This window comes from Capsicum annuum, chromosome 12, assembly GCF_002878395.1.
Source record: "Capsicum annuum cultivar UCD-10X-F1 chromosome 12, UCD10Xv1.1, whole genome shotgun sequence".
Taxonomy (NCBI): Eukaryota; Viridiplantae; Streptophyta; class Magnoliopsida; order Solanales; family Solanaceae; genus Capsicum; species Capsicum annuum.
The window spans coordinates 140,561,796-140,587,161 of NC_061122.1; the positions used below are offsets into that span (position 1 = coordinate 140,561,796).

At 36.3% G+C, this 25,366-nt stretch overlaps 1 protein-coding gene across 2 annotated transcripts; it reads left to right on the forward strand.

The window, feature by feature from the left end:
• The first annotated feature begins 217 nt into the window (after nucleotides 1–217).
• On the forward strand, nucleotides 218–24,826 carry LOC107850536 (peptide chain release factor PrfB1, chloroplastic). 2 transcript variants are annotated; one of them, XM_016695125.2, is made up of 7 exons: nucleotides 218–582; nucleotides 810–881; nucleotides 7,953–8,173; nucleotides 8,942–9,145; nucleotides 9,854–10,069; nucleotides 23,587–23,773; nucleotides 24,382–24,826. In XM_016695125.2, exons 1-7 carry the CDS (start codon nucleotides 408–410, stop codon nucleotides 24,684–24,686), a joined length of 1,380 nt encoding a protein of 459 aa, XP_016550611.1. In that variant the 5' UTR covers nucleotides 218–407; the 3' UTR covers nucleotides 24,687–24,826. The 2 variants fall into 2 exon arrangements, with proteins under 2 accessions (XP_016550611.1, XP_016550612.1); XM_016695126.2 differs by lacking the exon at nucleotides 8,942–9,145 and having other exon boundaries at nucleotides 283–582.
• The last annotated feature ends 540 nt before the right edge of the window (nucleotides 24,827–25,366 follow it).

Sequence of the window (25,366 nt, forward strand, 5' to 3'; positions counted from 1 at the left end):
CTAAGGGGTGAAATAAATTCAGTTAAAAGTTGTTAAGAGGGTAAATAATTGTCATACAAGTTTAGGGTCTAAAGTAAGTTTTCACCACAAGTTTAGTGGTGATTCGATGTATTTTCTTTTTATTTTTAGTTGTGTCTGCTATTTTTAAAATATTCTTTTTTACTTACTTATTATTTCTGATGTATATCAAGGGAAAATATTTTTTTTATTTTATTGTTATCATTAATTATTTATTTTCAAAATATAATATTAAGGCGACAAGTCAAAATATGGCAAAAGGAAGGAAGGAATAAAGAAAAGAAGACCAAAAGTTTTGGACATTGTAGATTAGTCCCATCACTGATCTACGTGAGTGTGAGATTCTTATCCCTTTGCAAGTCGGAGACAGCTTCTCTCTTACTGCAGCCATGGAGGGTATGATTCAAAGTTCAGTCCCTCAATATTCCAAGCCCTTCCACAGCTTAGCGACAATGGCAAGATCAGTTCCGAATCCAAGAATAATAGCAATGCACAGGCGAAGACACAGAATTCCACAATTAACTTCTCATTCTTTTCTACCTTTCATTTCTTCTTCTCCAACGGGTAGGACATCTACTTCTTTCTTGCATGTTTACTGCAACAACAGTTGGCTACAATTACTTCTTTCCTATTTACTACTCCCGTGACTTTGTTAATTTACGCTTACCAATTTTAACTATAAATTTCAATTTTGGGGCCTTTAATTTGCTAGAATTTGTACCTACAGAAAAATCATAAAAAAAAAGAAGAAATTTTGCTTACTATGTGGTGTTTCATTAATTCGATTGAAGGTAGCACAGTTTCTTTTGCAACACCTGAGGTGGGAGTTAGCAATACTGAAACGCCTGAATGGGCCATGCAAGGTAAATTTATACCATTTCAATGATGCCAAACTGTTATCTTTTGCGCCTTAAAGAAATAGTATGATGAAGGCTTGAGTTTTTCTTTCAATAATTTTGACAATAGATTCTGCTTATATCGGATCGTTCTAATCATTTAACAACATAGGTGCATTTTGAACCTTTTGTTTTTAGCTTTCTTGCATTTTGTCTTATGTTTTTGGATAACTGTGGTGTGTGGGCCATCTGGTGTACACCTCAACTAAATCCATGCGATACCTGCATTTTGTCTGGATTTTGATAGAACTTTTAAATTGAGATGTAATGTTTGGATTAAAAAAACAGAACGATATGCGTTATGTTGAAATATTTATGCTTAGCTGCATCTAGTTTCTTTCTTTTTTTTTTTTACTTCTGCATTATTTACATGTTATGTTCTGCATTTGTAGTGGTTGCGTGGCTGTGCTTTGTAACGTTGTAAAAACATGGCCTAAAAGAATTGTACATCTGAAACCTTACCTAGCAAGACATGATAATCACCCTTACTGTGCTTTTCAAATCTTCAAGATTTTTCATCCTGACAGTCGTTATTGAACTTAACAAGCATCAGTGAGATATGATAAATGTGCTCTCCTGAAGTTTTCTCTAGCCAAATATCCTTCAGCGTTACCTGAATAAACATTTTCTGCAATGCCAACCTGTGAAGTATATTCTGACGTTTTGTTTCTTTAGTTTTGAAGGCATCCAAGATTCTTTTGTTTAAGCAACTAGTTGAATATTTTACGGAGTATGAGGAAAACTGTAAGCCCATGAACCCTGTACCAAAAGATCAACTTTAAGGAAATGGACAGTTCTATTGTCAACTTTGTAATCAATTTTACGTTTCAAAATTTGGTGGAGTGATGGCTAAAATTTTTGCAAGTGCAATAGTATTTTGCAACCATTGGAATAATCGCAGAAACCTTTATAGGAATAAAGGGAATTACCAACTATTTGAAAGAAATGAAATGCGTGGGACCTTAAGAAAATTAACATTGATATGAGCCAACGGGGCCTTAAAGAGTTAGATTACATCTTCCGAGGCCAATGCAAAGAGGTCCACGCCATGATCAAGCCTAGAGCTTAAGGATGCATTCGGTGGACCCCTTTTAGGCTCCCAAGCCCACAATGACGCGTGTGGATTATTGCTTGGAGGGCTTGAAGTATGCTTTGAAGAGCCCATGTGGGTTATTTTCGAAATAGCCACTTGTGGGCTATTTCTTGTAATAGGCTATCTTAGGCAAAGGCAACACTATAAATATGTGCCTTAACCATTTCATTTGCAATTTTGATGATATTTTGAATGAATGCTCTTTTGAGTGAATTGCAAGCTTGGATTAGCTTGTGTTGACATCTTGTTTAGAAACGTGGGTTGCTTGGGGACTCGATTCCCTTGAGGTCTACGTAAGAAATTGGTGTTCGATTCTACTAGTTTAGGGGTCTTCTGGTAAGATACACCCATTGGTTCTTGATTCTTAGAAGATTCTTAGTAGTTTCTTATGTCAATTTATCGATCTACTAAGAATCAAGAACCAATGGGTGTATCAAACCCGAAGACCCCTAAACTAGTAGAATCGAACACCAATTTCTTATGTAGACCTCAAGGGAATCGAGTCCCCAAGCAACCCACTTTTCTAAACAAGATGTCAACACAAGCTAATCCAAGCTTGCAGTTCACTCATAAGAGCATTCATTCAAAATATCATCAAAGTTGCAAATGAAATGGTTAAGGCATATATTGTTAGTGTTGCCTTTGCCTAAGGTAGCCTATTACTAGAAATAGCCCAAAAGTGGCTATTTCGGAAATAACCCACATGGGCTCTTCAAAGCATACTTCAAGCCCTCTAAGCAATAATCCACACTCGGCATTGTGGCTTAGGAGCCTAAAAGGAGTCCACCGAATGCATCCTTGAGCTCTAGGCTTGATCATGGCGTGAACCTCTTTGCATTGGCCTCAGAAGATGTAATATAACTCTTTAAGGCCCCGTTGGCTCGTATCATCCTCCCCTTCTTGAAAAGGATTCGACCTCGAATCCAAACCTTGCAAAACAGTAGGAGACACAAGCAAACACACTTCCCTCATGGCATGAGGGTTAGGGTTAGCACCATCATTCAAAACATCATGCCAAGGTTGCACACACTTTTGATATAACCAAACATCAAAATGATCAATCAAGGGTGTATAACCCCAAAAAGTAAGAACTACTTGGTCCTTTAAGAGATTTGGACCTCAGTTGCATGAACTTGGATGCGGGTATCCGAGACGGGTGCAGATCCGAGAGTCGGATTCTTCAAAATTTAATTTTTAAGATTCTGGGGGGTGCAAATCTGATTTGGGATACGGGTGCGGGGATTCAGCTAAAAAAATTAAATATTATAAATATAGTTCTATATTTAAACAGTCATTTCAATTTACTTTTTCCTATGCGTCAAGGAAATTTTATTCCTAAAAAAATATTTACTTTTTTCACTTTTAAGGTAATTTCTTTTACTTACTTTTTAAATTAGGAGTAGTATTTTTTTTATATGGAAAGAAAATAAATTCTTTTTAATTAGAAGTAGTATTTGAAAAGCCAAACACTCACTAGATCTAAATAAATTAGTTTTACCTTTTTAATATAATTTTTTTTAAAAATATAATTATTAAAAAATAGGACCACCAACAGTGAGCGCCGACAATAACAGATCTGAGCATTCTACTCTTTTTTACCCATCGAAATTCTGGAGATGATAACCCTTCCATCGGTAACAACCGACAATCACAGACATGAGCATTCTACCATTTTCTCTTTCTTCGCCATCGAAATTTCGGCAACGATAACCCTTCCGTCGGCGACAACCCTTTCACCGATGACAATAGTCACAGTCGTCGATTTTCTTTCTTCGCCGGTTTCTCCCTTTTGATAACGAAGCCAACTTTCTTTTTGATGTTGGTCAACGTCTCTGGATTCGCTTGATTGAGTTCGAGACGAATCCCATGCCGGCGTCCGCACCAGTGTCGCAGCGCAACGGGCTCGACGGCATAACCGCCTAGTCCGAGCAACATAGATTTGGACAAAGGGTTATGCTAGGGGAACCATGGTAATCAACCAATCGCTCGTGAAGGCTCACATGGATTCCAAGTCTCAATACGCTCATAACCCCGCTATAACACTCATCTTTGTTGGAGACCCTTCCCTTACACAACTTTGGTCTCTCAAGTAGATTAGAAATCTCCAAGAAAGCCTCTCCGTCACAGGGATGAGTTCTAACAACCTCACCCGTTGTTGGTTTGTCTTTTTGCCCAAGCACCGAGTGGTGTGGAGAAGAACCACCATATTTCCAATGATCACCGGGATCAAATGAATAAAGTGTCCATGTACACGGGTTTAGGAAACACTTCTTCCAAAATTACCACTAATACAATCATATGTCCCCTCTATACTAGCATGATCAACAACAAGAACAAATAGAGGGTCACTCCCATTCAATCGACCAACCTTTTCAACATCACCATTCACTTGAGGTCCGTTAAACACCTCACAAACATTCCCAAGTGTTGGGGTCAGTCCACACACAAGTTGGTCCTCGTGACTTCGTGACTTCCACAAGACAATGTACTACCACTTGTCACAATGGCTTCAACATTAGGTGGACACAAATTGATCTTGCTAGAAGAGTCGATTTTGTCATCATTAGGATCAACTAGTGTATCCACACGCTTAAGTTGTACATTATCATCATGAAAGAAAGAGACATTAGACTCACTTAAGGGTAAGCTATCATTCACACTTAGTTGGCTACTAGCCTCATTCACTAGAGTGCAAGAGTTAGCTTTGTTACCTTTTTAGCTCATTTGGAGCATGTCCACTCAAGGAAGCTTGACAAATTGGTGGATTGGAAAGGGTAGACTTAGGGGGAAGTTTTAACGGCTATCATGTTATCCAATCGGCTACTCACATTCATTATGGTCGCCATCAAATCTTTCATGGTTATCTTTCCCGAAGCACTTTGATTATCATCTCCCGGTGCCATTGTACCTAACAAAAGAAATACTAAACAAAAACAAAACAACAAACAAGTTAAGGTTAGGAAAACAACCTCATAAGCTCTCAAAGTTCACACCTTTGAATGTCACTTAATTGGCGTCGCAAGTGTTGATATCTCGTTTGTACTCCAATGAGATTACTTGGTACCAATTGTGGCTTGAAGTCGGAGTGGATTCTTGTTTGAAGGACTCAATTGAACAAAAATTACGTATGGACTTGACTCAAAAACTAACAACGAAGTGAAAAAGAGAAAAGCTAGAAAGAAATAGGACAATAAAAGAAAGGACTCAAAAACTAAGTCACAACTAAGTAGGTTAATTGCTAGTCATTAATTAGTGTTAGAATCAAAGAAAAGAAGTTAAAGAATCAAAGAAAAGAAACTAAGAACCTAAATTTGAGCTAAAAGCAATGGGGCAGATTGAGTGACGTGGCTACCTTTATCAATGTTGGTCAACTTTTTGGAGATTGCTTGTTTCCAATTTGTATTCAATCAATCATCAATTTTTGGAGTGTGGTGATCGGTTTTGTGGCTGAAAATACAATGAAAATGAGCCTTTCAATTGATTTTTCAAACTCACGAGAGTTTGAATTTCCTTGTGGTCCCCTCCTTGTACTTTCCCTTGTCCTTTTCTTTGATAATATTCCTTTTAGATGCTTTTTGATTCTTTCTTTCTTTCTCTTCCTTTTTGGATCAAACAACCGCGTTTTGAATGTTCTTCTTCAACAACATATGAAGAACTTGAAGAACACCAAGAATACTAAAAAATGGAACCTTAGCCAAATGACCTCGGAATTGAATGATTTTTGAATTTTCAAGCTCACATTGATCTCTCACACTCAACCAACATGTTTTTCAAGCCAAAATCTCAACAAAACCTTTCCAAAATTCGAGATCCACCTCCAAGTTTCTTCAACTTCAAGCTCAACAATGGTGGATGACTCAATTCAACCCGGAATTAGCTCAAATTCAAGATCTAGACTCTCTTAGTGTTAGGGAACAAGGATCTAACACTAGAAATTCCCAAAACACACAAAAATTCAAGGACCAAAATCTCGGCCAAGGGAAAAATCGGGAACAAAATATTTTTGTGGGATTTTCGGTTTTAACACTTCTTTTTTATGTTGATTTTCGAGATAGCCACACCCAAGACTAGAATCATGGGAACGATTCTAAACTCGGCTATGATACCAAATGATACGGATCTAGCTATGATAGATGGATTCTAACCTAAGGAATCAAAACATAAACAATGCAAGAAAGTAAAGATAGATAAATTGACATAAGAAACTACTAAGATAAATTGACATAAGAAACTACTAAGAATCAAGAACCAATGGGTGTATCAAACCCGAAGACCCCTAAACTAGTAGAATCGAACATCAATTTCTTACGTAGACCTCAAGGAATCAAGTCCCCAAGCAACACACGTTTCTAAACAAGATGTCAACACAAGCTAATAGAAGCTTGCAATTCACTCATAAGAGCATTCATTCAAAATATCATCAAAATTGCAAATGAAATGGTTAAGGCACATATTTATAGTGTTGCCTTTGCCTAAGATGCCGGGGGTCTATCGGAAACAGCCTCTCTACTTCCTCGGAGGTAGCGGTATGGACTGCGTACATTTTACCCTCCCCAGACCTCACTTTGTGGGAATACATTGGGACTGTTGTTGTTGTTGCCTTTGCCTAAGATAGCCTATTACAAGAAATAGCCCAAAGTGGCTATTTTGGAAATAACCCACATGGGCTCTTCAAAGAATACTTCAAGCCCTCCAAGCAATAATCCACACGTGGCATTGTGGGCTTAGGAGCCTAAAAGGGGTCCACCGAATGCATCCTTGAGCTCTAGGCTTGATCTTGGCGTGGACCTCTTTGCATTGGCCTTGGAAGATGTAATCTAGCTCTTTAAGGCCTTGGCTTGTATCAAACATGAAGGTGGTTGCTTAGGGGGTTTTAAAGCTAAGATGCTGGAGCTCCTTTATAACAGGGAAGATGTCAGACATTAATGTTATCAAGATTGTTTTGGGGGTTTGGAGTGTCACGATTGGTGAGGATTGCAAAATAGATATGTGTATGGGTGGAGGTATTGATGCTGAAAGAACTGGATCTAAGAAGATGGATATGACTAATGGAGAGTCAAATTGGTGATTTTTTTTTTTTTTTTGATAGGTCGGGTGTCTGTAATTTGGGTTATGGATATACTTTACTGGTTTATTGTAGTTCTTTTTGTGAATTCCAAGTTAATCATCCATATTTTTGCTAGTAAGAAGTTATACGACTAAGTTTCTTTTTTTTTTTTCAACCATGGTTTTTTATTTTTATAAATGAAAATTTTAAAGTCCCAACAGAACTTTTTGTTACCTGTCTCAGAAAACAAAGAAGTTCCAAGGGATTTTTTCATAGGTTAAACCATCTGCCTTGACGAAGTGTGCACTTCAAACAATGACTTCAAAGTGATCCAAACGTAAATCAATTGGTTCTTTGGATCTCAACTTCGAGGAGTTGGAGTATATCGACATTATTGTACATTGGATGTTGAAATAAATTATTTTGATCGTAATCTGATTATTGTAGTACTAGATTTATATATGTTCAGTATTTTAAATTTTTTTAATTTGTGCGCTTGTCTTCCTTGAGGGATTACACGGGGTTTGTTGTTGTTGTTGTTGTTGTGCTCTTGTCTTCAAAGAAGCACGCGCTTCACTTCTTGCTTTTCACTTCAAGCTACATGGACCTTATCACTTCATTGCGCTTTTCAATTTTAAAAAGGCTGCTTCTGAAATCATATGTAGGGGAGGGGCTCTTTTTAGTCATCTTTGAATGAAATTCACTTTTCTAGAAAATCAAAGTTCAAAGTTGTGGATGGCAATGATGACTAGCTTCTACAGAGAATTTTCTGGGTAGCACTTAAATCTTTATGCAATCTTCTGCTGATTTGTTTGTGTTTTATGGAGTATTTGGCTCTTTATGTATTATTTACAATGTATGAAGTTGGAGTGTTCTTTACTGTTATATTTGTCCACAGATTTCTATACTTTAAGGAAGGATGTAGAGACTGTCTTAGAGCGTGTTGAGGAGATCAGAGCTGCTGCCGGTCTAAAGCAATTACAGGAAGATCTTGCTGCTTTAGAAGCAGCAGCGACTGATAGCGCTCTCTGGGATAATCGTGCTACTGCTCAGGAAACACTTCAGGCTTTAACTGATTGCAAAGACAAATTAAAGCTTCTTCATGACTTCAAGACACAGGTACCTACACTTTTCCCCAAAGAGATATGGAGAGCAGAAAACACTGGTCCTAAGTTAATTCTTGCTAACATCAAAAGTCATTTTCCATTTTTCTAAAGCATCTTTGTACTATATTTGTCTTACACTGGAGGTCCTATTTTATCTTGCGAGGCGCATCAACTTTAAATGTGATTTGTCTTGTAAAGAAAAAGTGCAGCCCGGTGCACTAAAGCTCCCGGGGCTATGCGCAGGGTTTGGGGAAGGGCCCAACCACAAGGGTCTATTGTACGTAAACTTACATTACATTCTGCAGAGGATGTTTGCAAGACTTGAACACGTGACCTTCCGGTCACATGGCAGCAATTTAACCAGTTACTTTCAATAAATGGTTAATGGTTCAAGGAAATTTAAGAATCCAGTGGTTACCATTTACCAAATTATATGATCTCCTTCCACGGTTAGTGAAAAAAAAATTATATGATCTCCTTCATTCCCCGTAGATATCTCTTTCTGTCCAAAGTTTGGAATGGAAATTAAAAATTAAAGAGGAAGATAATAGAGTAGACAGATGTCCATTTGAAAGATATAAAAAAAATTGAAAGGTTTTTTCTTTTTGACTCCCTTTGATGTGCAAATAAAAAATTTGCAAAGCTTTTATCTGTTTGTGGCTCTGTTAGAATTTTCTCCTAGTTCTTGAAAACATCTCAGGTATCTCACCACTTTCAATATTTATTCATAAATCACAGTTTCAGTACAACAGTGATAATTCAGGAATTCACACTTCCATAGGCTGATGATGCAGAGACAATTATTAAGCTCACCGAAGAGATGGAATCAATTGATTCAGCACTTCTTCAGGAGGCCTCTGGTATCATAAAGGAATTGAACAAGGCACTGGATCGTTTTGAGTTGACTCAACTTCTTTCAGGCCCCTATGATAAAGAAGCTGCTGTGATTACTATCACAGCTGGTGCGGGTGGCACTGATGCACAGGTGATGCTGGATCTGTAGCTAGGGGCTAAATCTATTGATTTTAGGACATGGAAGTGTGAATGTTGGTGTTATGGACCCGGATGATTAAGATTTCATAATTCACATTTTTCATGAATATCATCATGGGTTTTCATCTGAGGCAGCAAGACAGATTTCAATACATTCTGCTAAGTGGCAGTGTTATTTTACTTTAGCTGATCATGATATGCTGTAATGATAATTTATAGAACCGGAAAAGTCATAGGTGCCTTGCTACAGTGTAGAAATTCATTCTTTGCTGTGTGCATTAGCTATCATTGTCCATATAGTTACAATTCATTATGTCTTTTTTCTGTTTAAAAGCCCTTTTTATGGCCAAACAGATGATTTAAATGTTTCTGAACTGCAGTTTGATCGTGAGGGAGGTTCTCAAATAGACCATGACATGAGTTATATTATTTTTTTTATTATTCATTGCTTATAAAAAAAAAATAATAAGAAAAGCTATAAGATGTGATGTGAAGTAGACATGATTGAAGCTCTCTAACAGTTTGCATTTTTTGCTTTGAAACCATATCCTGCTTTTTCTCATTACAGGTTGGTCCATCTCTATTCTCCCCCAGCCCTGTTTCATCAGAAAGTTTTTAAGTCTTTAAAACTTGCAAAATCAGTCTCTCACAATTTTCATTATCTCTTTTACATAAAATATTCTGATTAATTCCAGTGCAGGATTGGGCTGATATGCTTCTCAGGATGTATGTGAGATGGGGGGAAAAGCAGCGGTATGAAACAAAAGTTGTTGAGAAGTCTGTGGGAGAAGAAGCTGGGATCAAGTCAGCCACTATTGAAATTGAAGGCCGGTATGCGTATGGTTACCTGTCTGGGGAGAAAGGAACCCACAGGATTGTTCGACAATCACCCTTCAATGCTAAAGGCCTTCGTCAGGTTATAATCTTTATTTGATAACACTGTTTTGGTCCTCCTTATATACTCTACGTTCTATATACTCACAAAGATATGACTTCCTATGAGTTTGAGTATGCTACTTTACAGCAGAAGCACCTAACCATGATAATCATAACACGTGAGGTTACTTACATTATCGGTCCCAAGCCCAAATATAGAGTGAGATCTAGCATAAAATACCAGTTCACGATGAATCCTCACAATAGTATCATTGGGACATACTCATTAAGGCATGCATTACATCGCCACCTGGATGTGATGAAAAATAAGCTAGTGGTTCTGTCACATTGCCACTTCGATGTAACGGAGTATGAGTTAAGGTTCCCGCATCAGTGGTGGCCTGGTGGGTATGAGTAAAATGGTTAGTCTTGCCACATCAATGCCTTGATGTGCTGCAACATAGGAAAGGGTCCAACATCATGGACAAATGTAGGTAAAGAACTTAGGGCCCGTTTGGCCATATGAGATGAATCATGATTTGAAATCATTTGAAATCATGAGGTGAAGTTGAAGTTTTGTTTTGATATGCAATTTGGACTTTTTATGTTGTATGTTTCCTCATAAACATAAAAACCTCATAAGTTGTGAAAACTATCAAATTGTCCCAATTCTTTATACAATCTTATAAAATAAGCAAAAATGATTTTTCAATTAATGCCATAGTGGTCAGAGTCTTGTTCCCTTAATTTAACTATGGAATTTTTTTTTTTTTTAATAAGCGTTGGTTTGAATGAGGTAGTAATAAATTTGGTGAATAATAAATGGAAAAGTAGGAGTTCGTTTGAAGTAATAACAAATTTTATGTTGGTGAGAGTAATAATTATATGAGATATAAATGATTTAAAAAGTAATGATATGAACTATAAATTTTATTTACATATAAAATAAATGGTTGATAGATATAAATGGTGGGGTTTTCTTTTGCAAAATATAAATTTGTGAGTTAACTTATGTATCTGAAAAATCCCAAATCATGATATGAAATTTCCAAATCAAGCTTTTTGGAGAATTTGAGATTTCGTCTCATGATATGAAATCATGGGATGAAATCAATGTTAAGTCGCATGTCCAAACGCTGATTTCATCTCATGATTTCAAATCACGACATGAAATCACTTGTCCAAATGCCTACTTAGTATCACCACAATTGGATTTGGTGCAAAATAGGGAAGGGTCCCACATAATAAACAGTTGAAGGTAGAAAAGCTAGTCCAAGAGAGTTGAATTTGGGTAAACAGCTGTAACATAGGCTTTTTGATTGGGTAGTTGATGGTGTTAGTAAAGAAGAGGAAAGCTGTATTGCATAACTACAGGAAACTAAATGGACGGTGCAAAAGGTTAGAGAGATGACAACATGAATTATTAATCATGGTATTGTGGGATAGAGAAAAATAGCAATGAGGAGGGAACTATTGTAGTTGTTGTGGTAAAGCTCGCTTAGGATATGATTATTTCATTAAGTCTTGCAATTCCTAAATTAGAACAATTAATGTCATTAGTGCCCATGCTTCGCAAGTAAGATTAGATGCTAAAACTAAGTTTCGGAAGAAACAGATTGTTATTGGTGGAGATTTAAGTGCTCATGTAAGATTGTGATGATTCTGAACATGTACAATCAGTGTTCAGGGAAGTGTGAAGCAGAAAAAAGCGACAAGGTTCCACTTCACACATTAAATGAAGCGTGAAGGGAAGCACTTACATCATTGAAGTGAAGCGCAATTTAAAAGAAAAAAGACTAAACAGAGCATCCAAACAGTAAGGCAGAACTGAACAGACCACAATAACTATATAATCAGCAACAAAGACAATATATATAACCAAAAGTATAACTTAAACACTAAATCTAAGGTTTGGTCACTGAAACACCTGCTGCGAAATAAACCAGCAAAACAACACAGACTACAATAGCAAAACAGTGCAGCAAAATAGCAAAACAAACCAGACTAAAAAGAAAAAAAGAAGAAAAACCAAATCTAAATTAGTAATGTTTCAATATCTAATTCTTGTTCTTCTAAAGCCCATCTACTTCATCAAGATTGTCCAAATCTTGTATTCCTTCATTATCATTATATTGCTCATCATCTTCAACTTCCTCGTCTTTCTCAATGCGGCTTGAAGTAGCAGCTTCTTTTCCTTTGTTATGTAAGCTTGAAGTATTCCTCCTTAAACTATAATGGTTCTCCTCAACTCTACTTTCCTTGACAACATCCCAAGTGAAATCAGTATCTCCAAAAAAAAAAAAGACTCATCTTCGACATTCTCAACTCCAATTAGCCATTCATTGGCATCATCAATATTGTCCAAGCTAATTGGATCAATTTCATTACGAGCACTGTAACGACGCCTCAATGTTCTGTTTTATTTTATGAACACCAAGTTACTGAGGCACTTTAGAGTAGGTCTATTCCTCTCTTTGTATGAATCTGCAAATAAATATTGGCAGGTATAAAGTTAAAGATATTTGAGATATAATATGCTTATCTCAATATACTAAAGCTTTTCTCTAACTCTTACGTGTTCGAACGCGCTCCAGTTTCTTTAACACCCAAATAAGCTACAAGTTAGACCCAAGATTGTGATGGCAAACTTTTGTAACTCGGGAGTTTCTGAACCATATAACCTCCACTATTCAACTTGTTAGAATTAAAGTAGGAATAATTTAGAATCCTACTTGGAAAAGGATTGCAATGTAGTGTCTTCATTGGAAAAGGGTTGTAATGTAGTGTCCTTGTTGTAAAAGGATTGGAATATAGTGTCCTAGTTGGAAAAAGCTTATTGTGTAGGGGTTTCCTAGTTGGAAAAAGATTAGTGTAGTGTCTATTAATAGGGTGTTAGTGTAATATTGTAGATACAATAATTCAATAATATTTTTCTCCAATATTTCTCACATGGTATCACATGGTATCGGAGAGTTGGTGAGAAACTAAGCCAGACAGGCCATCGTGCATCAATTTCAACAACTGTTAAGGTTGATTTGCATCATCGTCTATTTTCATTAGTGTTGTGAGAAATTCGGCCACTTTTCTAGCAATTTCTTTTTCCCAGTAAGGTCCATATCATTTTTCTCAAATTTTGACCACTTTTCAATGCTCAAACCTAATTTTTTGACAGTTCAGAACACTTTTTGCAAACGTTCATCATTGATTTTGATTTAGTTTGATGATTAAGTTTGAACCGTTATTGAGGAGATTAGATAATCGAACGTCATAGTCTATGAAGAATCAACGAGGGGCAGTCGTTTTGGAAGATCTCGACCTAGGTGTAGTTATTCTAATAAGCTTGGACGCACTCGTGACGTATATTACTTTCGGCCTAAGTGTAGTTATTGTAATAGGCTTGGACACACTCGTGAAACATGTTTATCTTTACATGGTCGTCCTACTAAAAATGCTCATGTTGCTTGGTCTAACACCACAGGTAATCAATGGGTTTATTTATCTGAAAAGGAATATAATGAGTATTTTTGATATCGAGTTAGTAAGAAAATATCTCCACCAGTAGCCTCAACTGCACAGTCTCCTACCTTTGGATCATAGGTTGTGGACTCCAGCGCTTCTGATTATATTTTTGGTGATAAATCACTTCTATCAAATATTCTTTATTCTCAGTCTCTTCTGGCTTTCACTTTAGCTAATGGTAACCAAATCAAAGAAAAATAGCTGGACAAACTAATTCCCTGATCTTCGTCGGTACCTTATGTTAGCTGATGTTGTTAGTAAATTTGTGAAGTCAAGTGATCAACTTGCAAATATCTTCACCAAGTCCTTCACTGGTTCTTGTAGTAGTGTATGTCTATCTTTCTATCATTTACATTCTTGTAATCTTGTTTGGTATCTTGTATTGTAAGCCGTTTGTCTTGTTGTTTTTCACATTGTTCATCTTGTGCTTCATATATTGTTGTTAATCTTAGTTTGGGGCTGGCTGATTATTGTGTTTAACACGTGATATTCTCTCCATTATTGTTATCACTAGCGAATCCGAGTGTGGTCACCAAGATAGTCCTCGGTTTCTTGACTTGTGGACTGTTTTGGTGTGCGATTCCATGTCTTCCTTGTTTGTCTTGTATCACCACCACAATACCAGAAGATGAAGTTCCATGTGTATATTATTTGTTGATGATATTTTGCTAATTGGTGAAACCAACAAGAATATCAACCAAAAGTTAATGATGGAGAAACACTCTAAATCAGATGAAGTCCCATGTGTATATTATTTGTTGAAGGTATTTTGCTAATTGATGAAACCAACAAAGATATCTACCAAAAGTTTAAATGATGAGAAACACACTACATAATAAGGGTTTTAGGATAAATAAAAGTAAGACTAAATAAATATGTTGCGAGTTTAGTCAGCATAAGAAGAGTGAAGTTAAGGTGAGACTATTAGGGGTTGTGATGCTTACGTGTAAACAATTAAGATATTTAGGCTTGTTCATGGAAAATAGAATGTTGTACAAAGATGTTCCATTGAGAATAAAATTGGATGGTTGATATTGAGAAGTGCTACTAGGGTGTTACAACAACAGCATACCTAGTGTAGTCCCACAAGTGGGGTGTGGGCTAGGTGGTGTGTACAGAGCCTTATCCTTACCTTGTGAGAGAGGCTGTTACCGATTTACCCTCGACTCAAGTAAAACATATCAAAATCAGTAAGAAAAGGAAATATAATAGTGAAGAAGCCATGTACAAAAATAATGGAGAAAAGAACAAGAACAAGAACAATATGATAATCGAAACAAAGGAAACAATAGGTGATAATAAAATCGAAGAATAAGATACTAGGAGAGTAATAATAATAATACTAATGAAGAAAACTAGACAATGATTGACTACCTACTAACCTTCTACCCTAATCCTCAACGTCTATATGCTCTTATCTTGTCATTTCCTCAGCTAAATCTGTCATGAGCTGCAAATGTCTCATGTCCTTTCTAATTAACTTTCTCTAATACTTCTTTCGTTGACCTATACCTCTCCTTACCTCAGGCGCACCATAGCCAACGTCTCACGCATCCTCATTTGGGCATATATGCCTCTTCTTCACATACCCAAAACATCTCAACTTCGTCTCCTTCATCTTCATCCTGTCCACTATTGAAGCCACTTCCACCTTGTCCTGCACATCTTTGTTCCTAATCCTATCACTCCTAGTAGGCCCATACATCCATCTCAATGTCATCATTTTCACTACTCTCATCTTCTGGATGTGCGAGTTTTGACCGGCCAAAGACCCCCAAAATTCGAAATTGGGGCAAAGAGTAGTGCGAGTTTTGACCGCTATGGGGAGGCAACATTGGTTAAATGGGCAAAATTGACAACACCTAAATCCCAAGAGTTTTAGATTACTTAAGAGTTTTTGAGCTGAAGACCCCCAAAAAATAGATAATTGGATTATCTTTCCAACGCATCTAGTTTTTCCTTAATTCGAAATTGGAGTAAAAAGTTATGACCAATTTACTAAAGCACTGTCCAAGCTGCCAGTGACTACGACTCGTAGCCAGACCCTACGCGTCGTCAAGAGGACTCGTCGTCAAGGCAGTGGGAACCAAAATTTGAGTCCCAGACGATGATTCAAGCCACGATTTGTCCCTAGGGCCTACGAGTCGTCACCAAACTTGTCCGGACTGATACCAACAACATTTTAGACGATTTTAAAGGGTTGTTTGGTATTCTTCCACTCTTTTAACTCCAAAACTACGTCGTTTCAGCTGTTACAAGAGGTATAAGTCTATTTAATGACCCCAAATCCCTCATTATTTTCTTTTAACTCATTCTAAGTTAGAAAATCAAGAGATTCAACTCTCAAGCAAGCCTAAGCCTAGGGCTTTTTGCAAAGCCAAATTCCCAAAGCTTCAGTCCAAGATTTCAACTCCAATGGGTTTTCTTCCATCCATTAAGTTCCAAAGATAACTCAATTTCTTAAGTTCAATTCACCCTTCAAGCTTAGGGTTTCACGGGAAGCATGGATTTTTTAATTTTTCAGTTTATTTCTTTAACTAAACCATGGATATATGTTTTTCCATAAATTTAAGCATCTTTCCATACCCAAAATTATAAAATCTCATTATATTGATAAATTCTTGATTTTTGGGCTTGAGTTATGATATTCCTTATTATATTCAGATTTTAATATTGCCATATTTAGTGGTATTCTTCAGAGATGGTGGGTGAGCATCCGATGACCTAGGATTTCATCACATACTTACGAATGCTTTTACTTACATGTTATTGAGTATTTTCAGATTATGCATTTATTGTCGATTTTCGGAATATCAATATTATTGAGCTATTTAGTATATCAATTTATATTCCACTTGGAGTAGTACTTAGCACCGAACGAATACAGGGATGAAGACTCACCCGTCAGTTAAGTTGAGTCCTTTAGTAGAAGTACCTAAGTTCCAGAACTACGACGTCCACTGTAGGTTCTAAAGGGTCACCCATCAGACCAGGATTGACACCTTAGTCCTTTTGGACATCAGTTTAGTGGTACCCTGCCAGATCAGCCTTTATACCCTGGCAAGGTATATTAAGCCATTTTCGATAGGGTTTATGCATCAAACTCCATGTTTAGCTCACATGGTTATATGTCGGTTAATAATGACTCCCACAGTTCAAACTCAGTTATTGCATGACCTTGTAATTTGTTTATTCAGTACAATATTACTTAATTACATGTTTATTTACTTGGTCATTGCGTCTATTATATCCCACAGTTTCAGGCCCAGTATTCATGCATGACCCTCAATTTAGTTTTACTTTCTTTTATACTATGAATTTTCAAACTATCATTGCACATCAGTATATATGTATTTTATACAGGGTCATTGTACTACAGTTTAGTTCCATGTATTCAGTTTGCTCTCAAGTTCATCTGTTTATTTCAGTTAACAATCAGTACAATTTTATTTCATATTCAACATTAACTTGAGATTAAATATAATAGAGAAAGCAAATAAAGTCGCCCCTGAACTTGTCCGACTTTTGCAAAAAGACACTTAAACTTTGCGGGCGACCTATTACCCCACAAAACTTATAAAACCGCCATAAATACCCCGTTTAATTCCACATGACGTGGAGTGTATTTCACTCTCCAAATAGAGCGTGAAGCAAGTAAATTTTTTTTTTCTTATTAAAATATCAGCATCTATTTAATTAGAAATGTTCTTTAATTACTTTATTTATTTTAATTTATTTTTCAATTCCTTTTTTCTCTTTATCTTCTTCGTCCAACTCCTTACCATTTTCTTTCATTTTTGCTATCATTTTACTTCTCTTTTTCTTTTTATTTCTTTCTCCTCGTTTTTCAAGTTCTTTTATCTTAAGTTTATAATCGTTTCATTACTATATATCTACTATTTTTCTTTTGATTTTTGTTATGAAACTATGATATTTTGGTGAAGAAAAGCACAAGATTTAATTTTAATAAAATTTTGATTCAACATAATTATATTTGATTTTTAAAGTTTAATTTGAATCCAATGATGATTTAGCAGTAATTGTGATCACGGAGATAACTAAAACAACATCAATCGAAAGAAAAAAATTTCAAGCTCAATCATATCACTCAACCCACTTTATCTTAGTTTTCTATCTAAAATAAAATACTACAACAATAACATATCTAGTGTATTCCCACATAATGGGGTCTGGAGAGGGTAGAATGTATGTAGACTATATCACTACCTCAGGTGAAGTAGAGAGTCTTTTTCCGATAGACCTCCGATTTAGGACCGATAACAGTATACCAATCACAAAAGATAAGTGCATATAAACTAGTAATGGTGAAGTGTAGAGAGTAATGGGAGTTCAGGGAGGAAAACAATGGAGGAGAGAGAAAAATAGGAAAAAAAAGAAAAAGTAAGAAAAAATAATAAAAAAGTAAAATTAAATGAATTGACACGTGGGAAATAGTCATTGGTGCGTGAATGCACTTTTTTTCTTGCAACTAATATTGGTTGAAAAATGGGATATTTATTTCACTTTTAAATTGTTCAGTGGGGTATAGATCGCCCGCAAAGTTTAGTGTCTTTTTGCAAAAGTCGGACAAGTTCAAGGGTGACTTTATGTCTTTTCTCAATATAATAGTTATGCTTCTACCGCTTCCCAGTTTACAAAAAGATTTTAGCTTACGATTTAGAGATTTCACTATGCCTCACAGCTTTTACATACAAACATGTTTTGAATGTATGTTTCAGCAAATCACTTACATCCTCAGTGTCAAAGCATATTTTAAGTTTTTTTCATGACTAGTGCGTATCTCACATACTCAGTACATTCCAAAGTACTGATCGCATACCTCTTCTGCCTACATTTTTCATATGATGTAGATTTAGGTTCTTACTATCAGGATCAGAGTCGGGCAGATCACAACGTCAAAGATTTCATATGTATTGATTGGGGGATGGCTGGGGTCATGTCTCGACTACCTATAGTCAGTATTAGTAGAGGCTTCATAAATAGTCAGTTAGAGTTATTGCATGTAGTTTCAGTTCCCCTTCTTTCAGATTACAACATTGTAAACTTTGAACAGTAATGTATTAAACTGTTTATTCCATAATTCTGTTTCCGCTCAATCAGTTTAGTTTTTATATATATTTTAATTAGTTGCTCAAGCATTATGCTCCGGGGGTCTATCGGAAACAGCCTTTCTACTTCATCAGAGGTAGAGGTATGGACTGCGTACATCTTACCCCCCCAGACCCCACTAGGTGGGAATACACTGGGTTTGTTGTTGTTGTTGTTGCTCAAGCATTATGCTAGTACCATAGGTTAGCTTGGGATCAGTTGTGGTTCTAAGCACCGTGTTACGACTAGGTTTGAGTCATGACATTAAACTAGTTAACAAGTGGTTAAAGATGTTAATTACTTGTTAAATTGTTGAGAAATCCAAGAAAAAAGTGTTGAAAAAGAATTACGAAGTTCTGATACTTAGAAAAATTTTGGGGCATCAAAGAAGTTCATCACTTGAAAGAATTTGATTTGATGATTAAAATTAGTTAACAAGTAATCAAAGATTTGTTAAATAGTTGAGAAATTGAAGGAGAGAGAGTGCAGAAAAAGAATCACGAAGTTTGGACACTTGAAATATTTTTGGATTCCAAAAACTTTAGGACCCCAAAATAAAACTTAGTGTCAAAACCTGATTTTTCAGCCTCTGAAGTGTATCTCACTTGTTGAAGTGAGAGTTGGGAAAGGCTGATGGCAGCTTGCTGACGTGGCTGCTGCTTTGGCAGTTGACACTTGAAATATTTTTGAATCCCAAACACTTTAGGACCCCAAAATAAAACTCAAGTGTCAAAACCTGATTTTTCAGCCTCTGAAGTGTATCTCACTTGTTGAAGTGAGAGTGGGGAAAGGCTGCTGGCAGCTTGCTGACGTGGCTGCTGCCTTGGCATTTGACCTTTGACTGCTGATGTGGCAGAGCATGTGGATTTTTTTAATTTCTTTTCAAATTTCAATTTTTTTCTTAAATTTCCATAAGTGGACCCACTAGACCGATTTTGACTTGAAATTTTTTTGATTGAAGTGTACTTTCTATCTTCTTATCCAAGAACAATATGAAGGAGCTCGAGAACACCTAGAAAATCTCAATATACAAAAATTCATAGCTGCTTCTTTTTAACTCCAAATTCGACAAAGTTTTAACCACACACTCCTTTCAACACCACGAACATCCCCAATAATTTTTAGCCCTTAATTTCAATCCAAAAATAAACCAATTTTCTCCATTTTCAAGCTTTGAAGAACACTATGAAAATTCAAAATTCAACCTCAAACAAATGAGCTCCGATTGACATGAAATTTTAAACTCAAGGTCCTTCCATCGCCACGAATAAACTCCAATAATTTTTAGGCTCCAATTTCAAACCAATTGCTCTCAGAAATCAAATCCACTTGCAATTTCTGCAAATCATAAAGAACACTGTGAACACCAAAATCGATCCTAGTGAAATTTAACTCCATTTGCCTTCCAATTTTAGATTTGAGCTGCAATTGATTAGAGAAACAAACCTCAATACAATTGAACCTCCAATTTTGCCTCAATCAACAAACCCACTTCACCTTTTTCACACTTTTCCTAGCTCCGCAATGGTGAAATTTCCAAACAACTCCAAATCGAACCAAATCTCAAATCCAAACCTCCAAAACACTAGAAAACACTAATCTGGTGGTAGAAACTCAAACAAAGACACGAACCACACAATTTTTTTTGATTTTCTAATTTTTGACCCCATTTTTTTGGCACGATTTTCAGATTTATGAACATAGGATTAAGAATTGTTGGAACAACTCTTTAACCTAAACTTTGATACCAGGATGATAACAATCATAATTGGATAACTAGAATCGCTATCGAAAACTCGGAATTAAACAACAGAAAATAAAGATAAGTGAGAAGTTGGAGATGAGAAGTAAAGAAAGAAAGGCTCAATTGAACAACTAAACCAAGGGAGAAAGGGAACTCAATCAAATGCACGCGAAACAAAATTGAATCTACAATATGATAACTCGATGATCAATCAAGTGAAGAAGGTAATATAAGCAATTCGGGGGTCTACTCTACTCACTTGATCTAAGCTAACAATTGGAATTGAACCCAATCACTACCCTAATCTAGCGTAACCAAATATCAAGTTTATTCAAGACAATTCAATCATCTAAAATCGATGAAAGAAAATAACTAAGAGCACATTTATAGTTATTGCCTTTACAAAAATAGCCCATAACAAAAATGGCCAACAATTGACTATTTTACAAATAACCTACAAGGTCCTTCTTGATTGTCCAAATGACATCTTGATTGTCCATGATCTTGTGTATTTGTTTCTTCATACCCTTCCTCTGGGCTTCAAGCTATCATCCATTTATGGAACCCCCACCTAATGTGCTCCAAGCTAACCGTGCTCGTATCATCAATATAAAAAGAATCGACACGTTTGGAGTCCATATGTGGGAGTTATGCCCCTTTTAGTGAAAAGTTATTGCTGAAGGGTCTTTTGTCGTGATTTCTAGTCGCTACTAAAGATGTTATTTTTTTTTAAATAAAATGGACCATATCAAGGATTTCGTATTTTTGATATTTTGGGAGCTAGGAAGCTCTGTTTAAGGTAATTTTTGATGTCTTTTTTCTCATATAATCATTGGGTATGTGTTCTTATCCTTATTTTACTCTTTCCCAAGAATACCCATTTTGTTTTCCATGATTTTGATTCATGAAATTGAGATTTGAAACTCAGGTTAAGAAATCAAAATTTTTTGGTTTGAGGTCAATTTGTCATGGGTTTTCGTTGATTTTTGAAATTTAAGGTCCTTATAGTATGAGTGAACTGATTTTGACAAAAACTTGCGGATTTATCAATCGTTTTCTCGTGCGTTTGAATATGAAAATTTGAGGTTTTTCTGGTAAAGTTAAAGAATGATGAATTGATGATTTCAAAGTCAATTTTAACTCCGTTTTGTATGAAATTTCAGATTTGAACTCCTTAAGTTATGGGGAAAATGATTTTCTAACAAAGTCCAATTTTGCTCTTGTTGGCTCGGGGTTGACTTTTGAGTTGAGTTTTTTGACCTTATGCAGAACCATAGCAATATGGGTGTTATTGGATTCATATTCACATGTAGAACTTGTTCTTGATGGATTTTGAGATGATATGGGGCTGTTTTGGAAGTAAAGCTATTTTAGTGGTGGTTTGTGGTGGCGCTTCTTTGACTTCGAGGTAAGTTATGACTTAACTTTCTCCAGACTTTGGTTGGATGGAGGCTTATTGTGTAAAGCATGCTACAAGTTGGCTGAATTTGTGAATATGAGTACAAAACAAATTGGGTTATTATTGTGATGCTCGTGTAAGGGCTGGTGTTGAAGATTGTAATATCCGTGTGGAGGCTTGTGTTTATTATTATAATAATGCCCGGGGGTTTGTTGATTATTGTGATGCCCGGTATGGGGCTTATATTGTTTTGGTGATATGAGACTTGGATTCCCGAGTAAACAGTGAGGCTCATAGCTGGTATTCGTGAAATAATTATTACTCTAAGATTATGGATAAGATTATGGATATGACTGTTACATCTGATTCACTTTATTTTGTGTTCATGCATATTCATACATCTCATGGTTCATGGAATCAGTGAATGTAAGAAATTATATGAAAGAATTGTTTAGAAAGAAATGAATGATTTCATTTCGGCTCAAGACTGGGCAAAACTTATTGAAATCCCAGTTCGAGTCCGAGAATATGATATTGATTTAGTTTTGGTTCGCGTCCGGATCTTTGCTGTATTGATGAAAGTTGATTTGTATATGGACCTCGTGAGTTTTCCATGGGTCCCCTCCTGGAGTGAATGAGCTCGGAGGGTGTATATTGGTAGGCATTGGCCATTGCATTGCATTGCATTTCTGTTTTGACTGAGGCGGTGATTGAGATATCCGTAATATTGAACTGTTGGGACTTTTCTGCTTGCAGGATTACTTTAGTATTCTTTATTCGATATAGTTTTCTGCTCTATCTTAGTCGGCCTATGATGCTTATTGAGTACGAGTGGACCGGCTCGCTCCTACTTTTCTGCATTCTTTCGATGCAGATCCCGGTTTGAGTGGCCTTCGCAGAGAGAGATCGTGCATTTAGAGGCATTTCGAAGCAGTGGTGAGCTCCTTGGTTCGTGTTCTTCTAGGCTTCGTCTATCTTACTTCTGTCTTGTTTTATTCTCAGATCGTTTTGTAGTTATTCGACTTTCAGTATGTAGAGCTGCTTTTGTACTTATGACATTTTGAGTCTTGGAATTATGTATTCAGTTTGGTTCAGATTCTCTTGAAATTTTTGATGACGGCTTGAGTTATTATTATATTTATCGTTTTTATCATCCTGTTTTGGTTTAGTCTGTTATTTTTATTATATTGATATTCTGAATTGTTGAGTCAAGGCTTACTTACCACGGTTGGGTTGGGATAGGTACCATCACAACCCATGGGATTTTCGGTCGTGACAGAAATGCACAAGCTGGTTTCACTAAAACGCCAATTAGGCGGGGTTTAGGCGCTTTAAACTAGCCTTTTAGAACACTAGTAAAAAATGAGCAACAACAAACCCAGTGTATTCCCACATAGTGAGGTCTGGGGAGGGTAAGATGTACGCAGTCCATACCTCTACCTCTAAAGAAGTAGAAAGGCTGTTTCCGATAGACCCCCGGCTCGAAACACGAAATACTAAACAAATTCATAGTAAAGCATGGAACAAGATGGCATAACATAAATACGACACCCACAAATAATAGTAAACAGAGAAAAGTAAACAAATTCGTAATAAAGCATGAAACAAGGTATCATAACAAGAATAATACCCCCACCAAGCAATGTATCATTATTTCATTAACCACATTATTTTGATATCGTTCATCTTACCATGATCGATCTGTTTTTCTATTTTCATGGCAAAAAATATCCTATCATTTTAATCCATGGACAACGTGTAAATGTTTGAAGTGGCCACTATGCAGACAAGCTTCTCAGGCGTTGAGGTGATGCCTCTTCTTCCTGAAGACTCAACAGATGTTGAAATTCCTGAAGAAGACTTGGATATCAGCTTTACAAGAGCAGGGGGAAAGGGAGGTCAAAATGTTAACAAGGTTGAGACTGCAGTTCGCATCACTCATATTCCCACTGGTGTAGCTGTTCGCTGTACAGGTTCTTCTTTGACCTTTATGTCTCTATTATATCATGGGCACATCTATGAAGAAGTTTGTTCTGGCTTTGAGACAAGTAGCCTTTTTGGGTCTGGTGGATAAGTATTTGATCTTTCTGACATAGGTCGACATATGGATGCTGAGAGATTAAAATTGTTATAAGCCCAATTGACTATCATAGCTTTGATCTAGCTCGTTATGTTTTTGTTCATTTTCCATCCTTTGCCTCTTTCTCTTGTAAGATTTTGAACTATGGTTAAAGCATCAATTTTCTTGTCTGAATTTTTTGCTGTGAAGTAGTTTCTGATGTACTATTAATTGCAAAAGTGTAGCTGCTACTGAAGCAGACATGGAATCATTGTGGAGGAACAATTCAAATCTTGAGAACATCAGATATAAACAAACAAGATCTAATATACGGAATAGATCGAAAATCAGCTTCTTTTATCCCTAGATGTATAGCGTATACTGCTGGCCAAAGGTGTGCTTAAATGGAGCGACCTTGTCTTCATATAGCTGATCCAGTTTATTTAGAATTGATGTGTAACACGAATAATAGTAGTAGTTCTATAGCTTTAGCTTATACTGATTTTAACGTCACAATTGCAGAGGAGAGGACACAGCTAGCAAATAAGATCAAAGCTCTAAGCAGATTAAAGGCTAAATTGTTGGTGATTGCTGAGGAACAAAGGGCATGTGAAATAAAGCAAATAAGAGGAAATGCAGTGAAGGCCGAATGGGGCCAGCAAATAAGAAACTATGTCTTCCATCCTTACAAGCTGGTAAAAGATGTAAGGACTGCTTATGAAACTTCTGATATCACTTCTGTAATGGATGGTGAGTTGGATCCTTTTATCAAGGCGTACCTTAAGCACAAGTACAGTATGACAGCAAATCCTAGTGGTCTCAGCTGATTCATTTTTTTCTAAAAACATTCTAGAGTTGAAAAGAAAATTCTGTAAATGAATCACTACAATATCTTTAATGTTCTTGTACCTTGTCTCTGTGTTTGGTTGTCTCTGAATAATGATAAATTCGGATTCCTTTTTTTTTTTTTTTGGGTTTAACCATTTGGTATCCGGTGCAGAAATGAGGCCAGGTAGCCACTCGTATTACCCCTTGTTGAAACAAGTTTAGTTTTTTCAAAAAATAAATTTTAAGTTTAGCCCATTTTGGCAAACCTCAAACTGAACCTCCTACAGCTGCTACTCCTTGAAAGTTTGGAGTTGGTTTATGCCGAAACCTAATTTCATACCAGGTGATCTGAAAAGTATGAAAAAACAAAGTTCAACTTCAGACCTTGGGTTTGAAGCTAGGCTTCGAATGAGCTGAACTTCAAACCTGACGAGAGTTTCTAATTTTAAACTTCAGATTCACATGCCTGAAGTCTATCCTGAGGAGACTAAATTTTGACTATCCTAAAAATGGTTACGGGAAAGGGTAAATTTTACTCAACTATTCCACTGGATCAATTATGTCCGTCGTTTGTCATTAAGCCCAAATATTCCCTGCCATAACAAAAAAAGGAAACCACTGATGCCCCCAACACTAACGGATCTCCACGTCATCATTGCATTAATTTTGTTATATATAT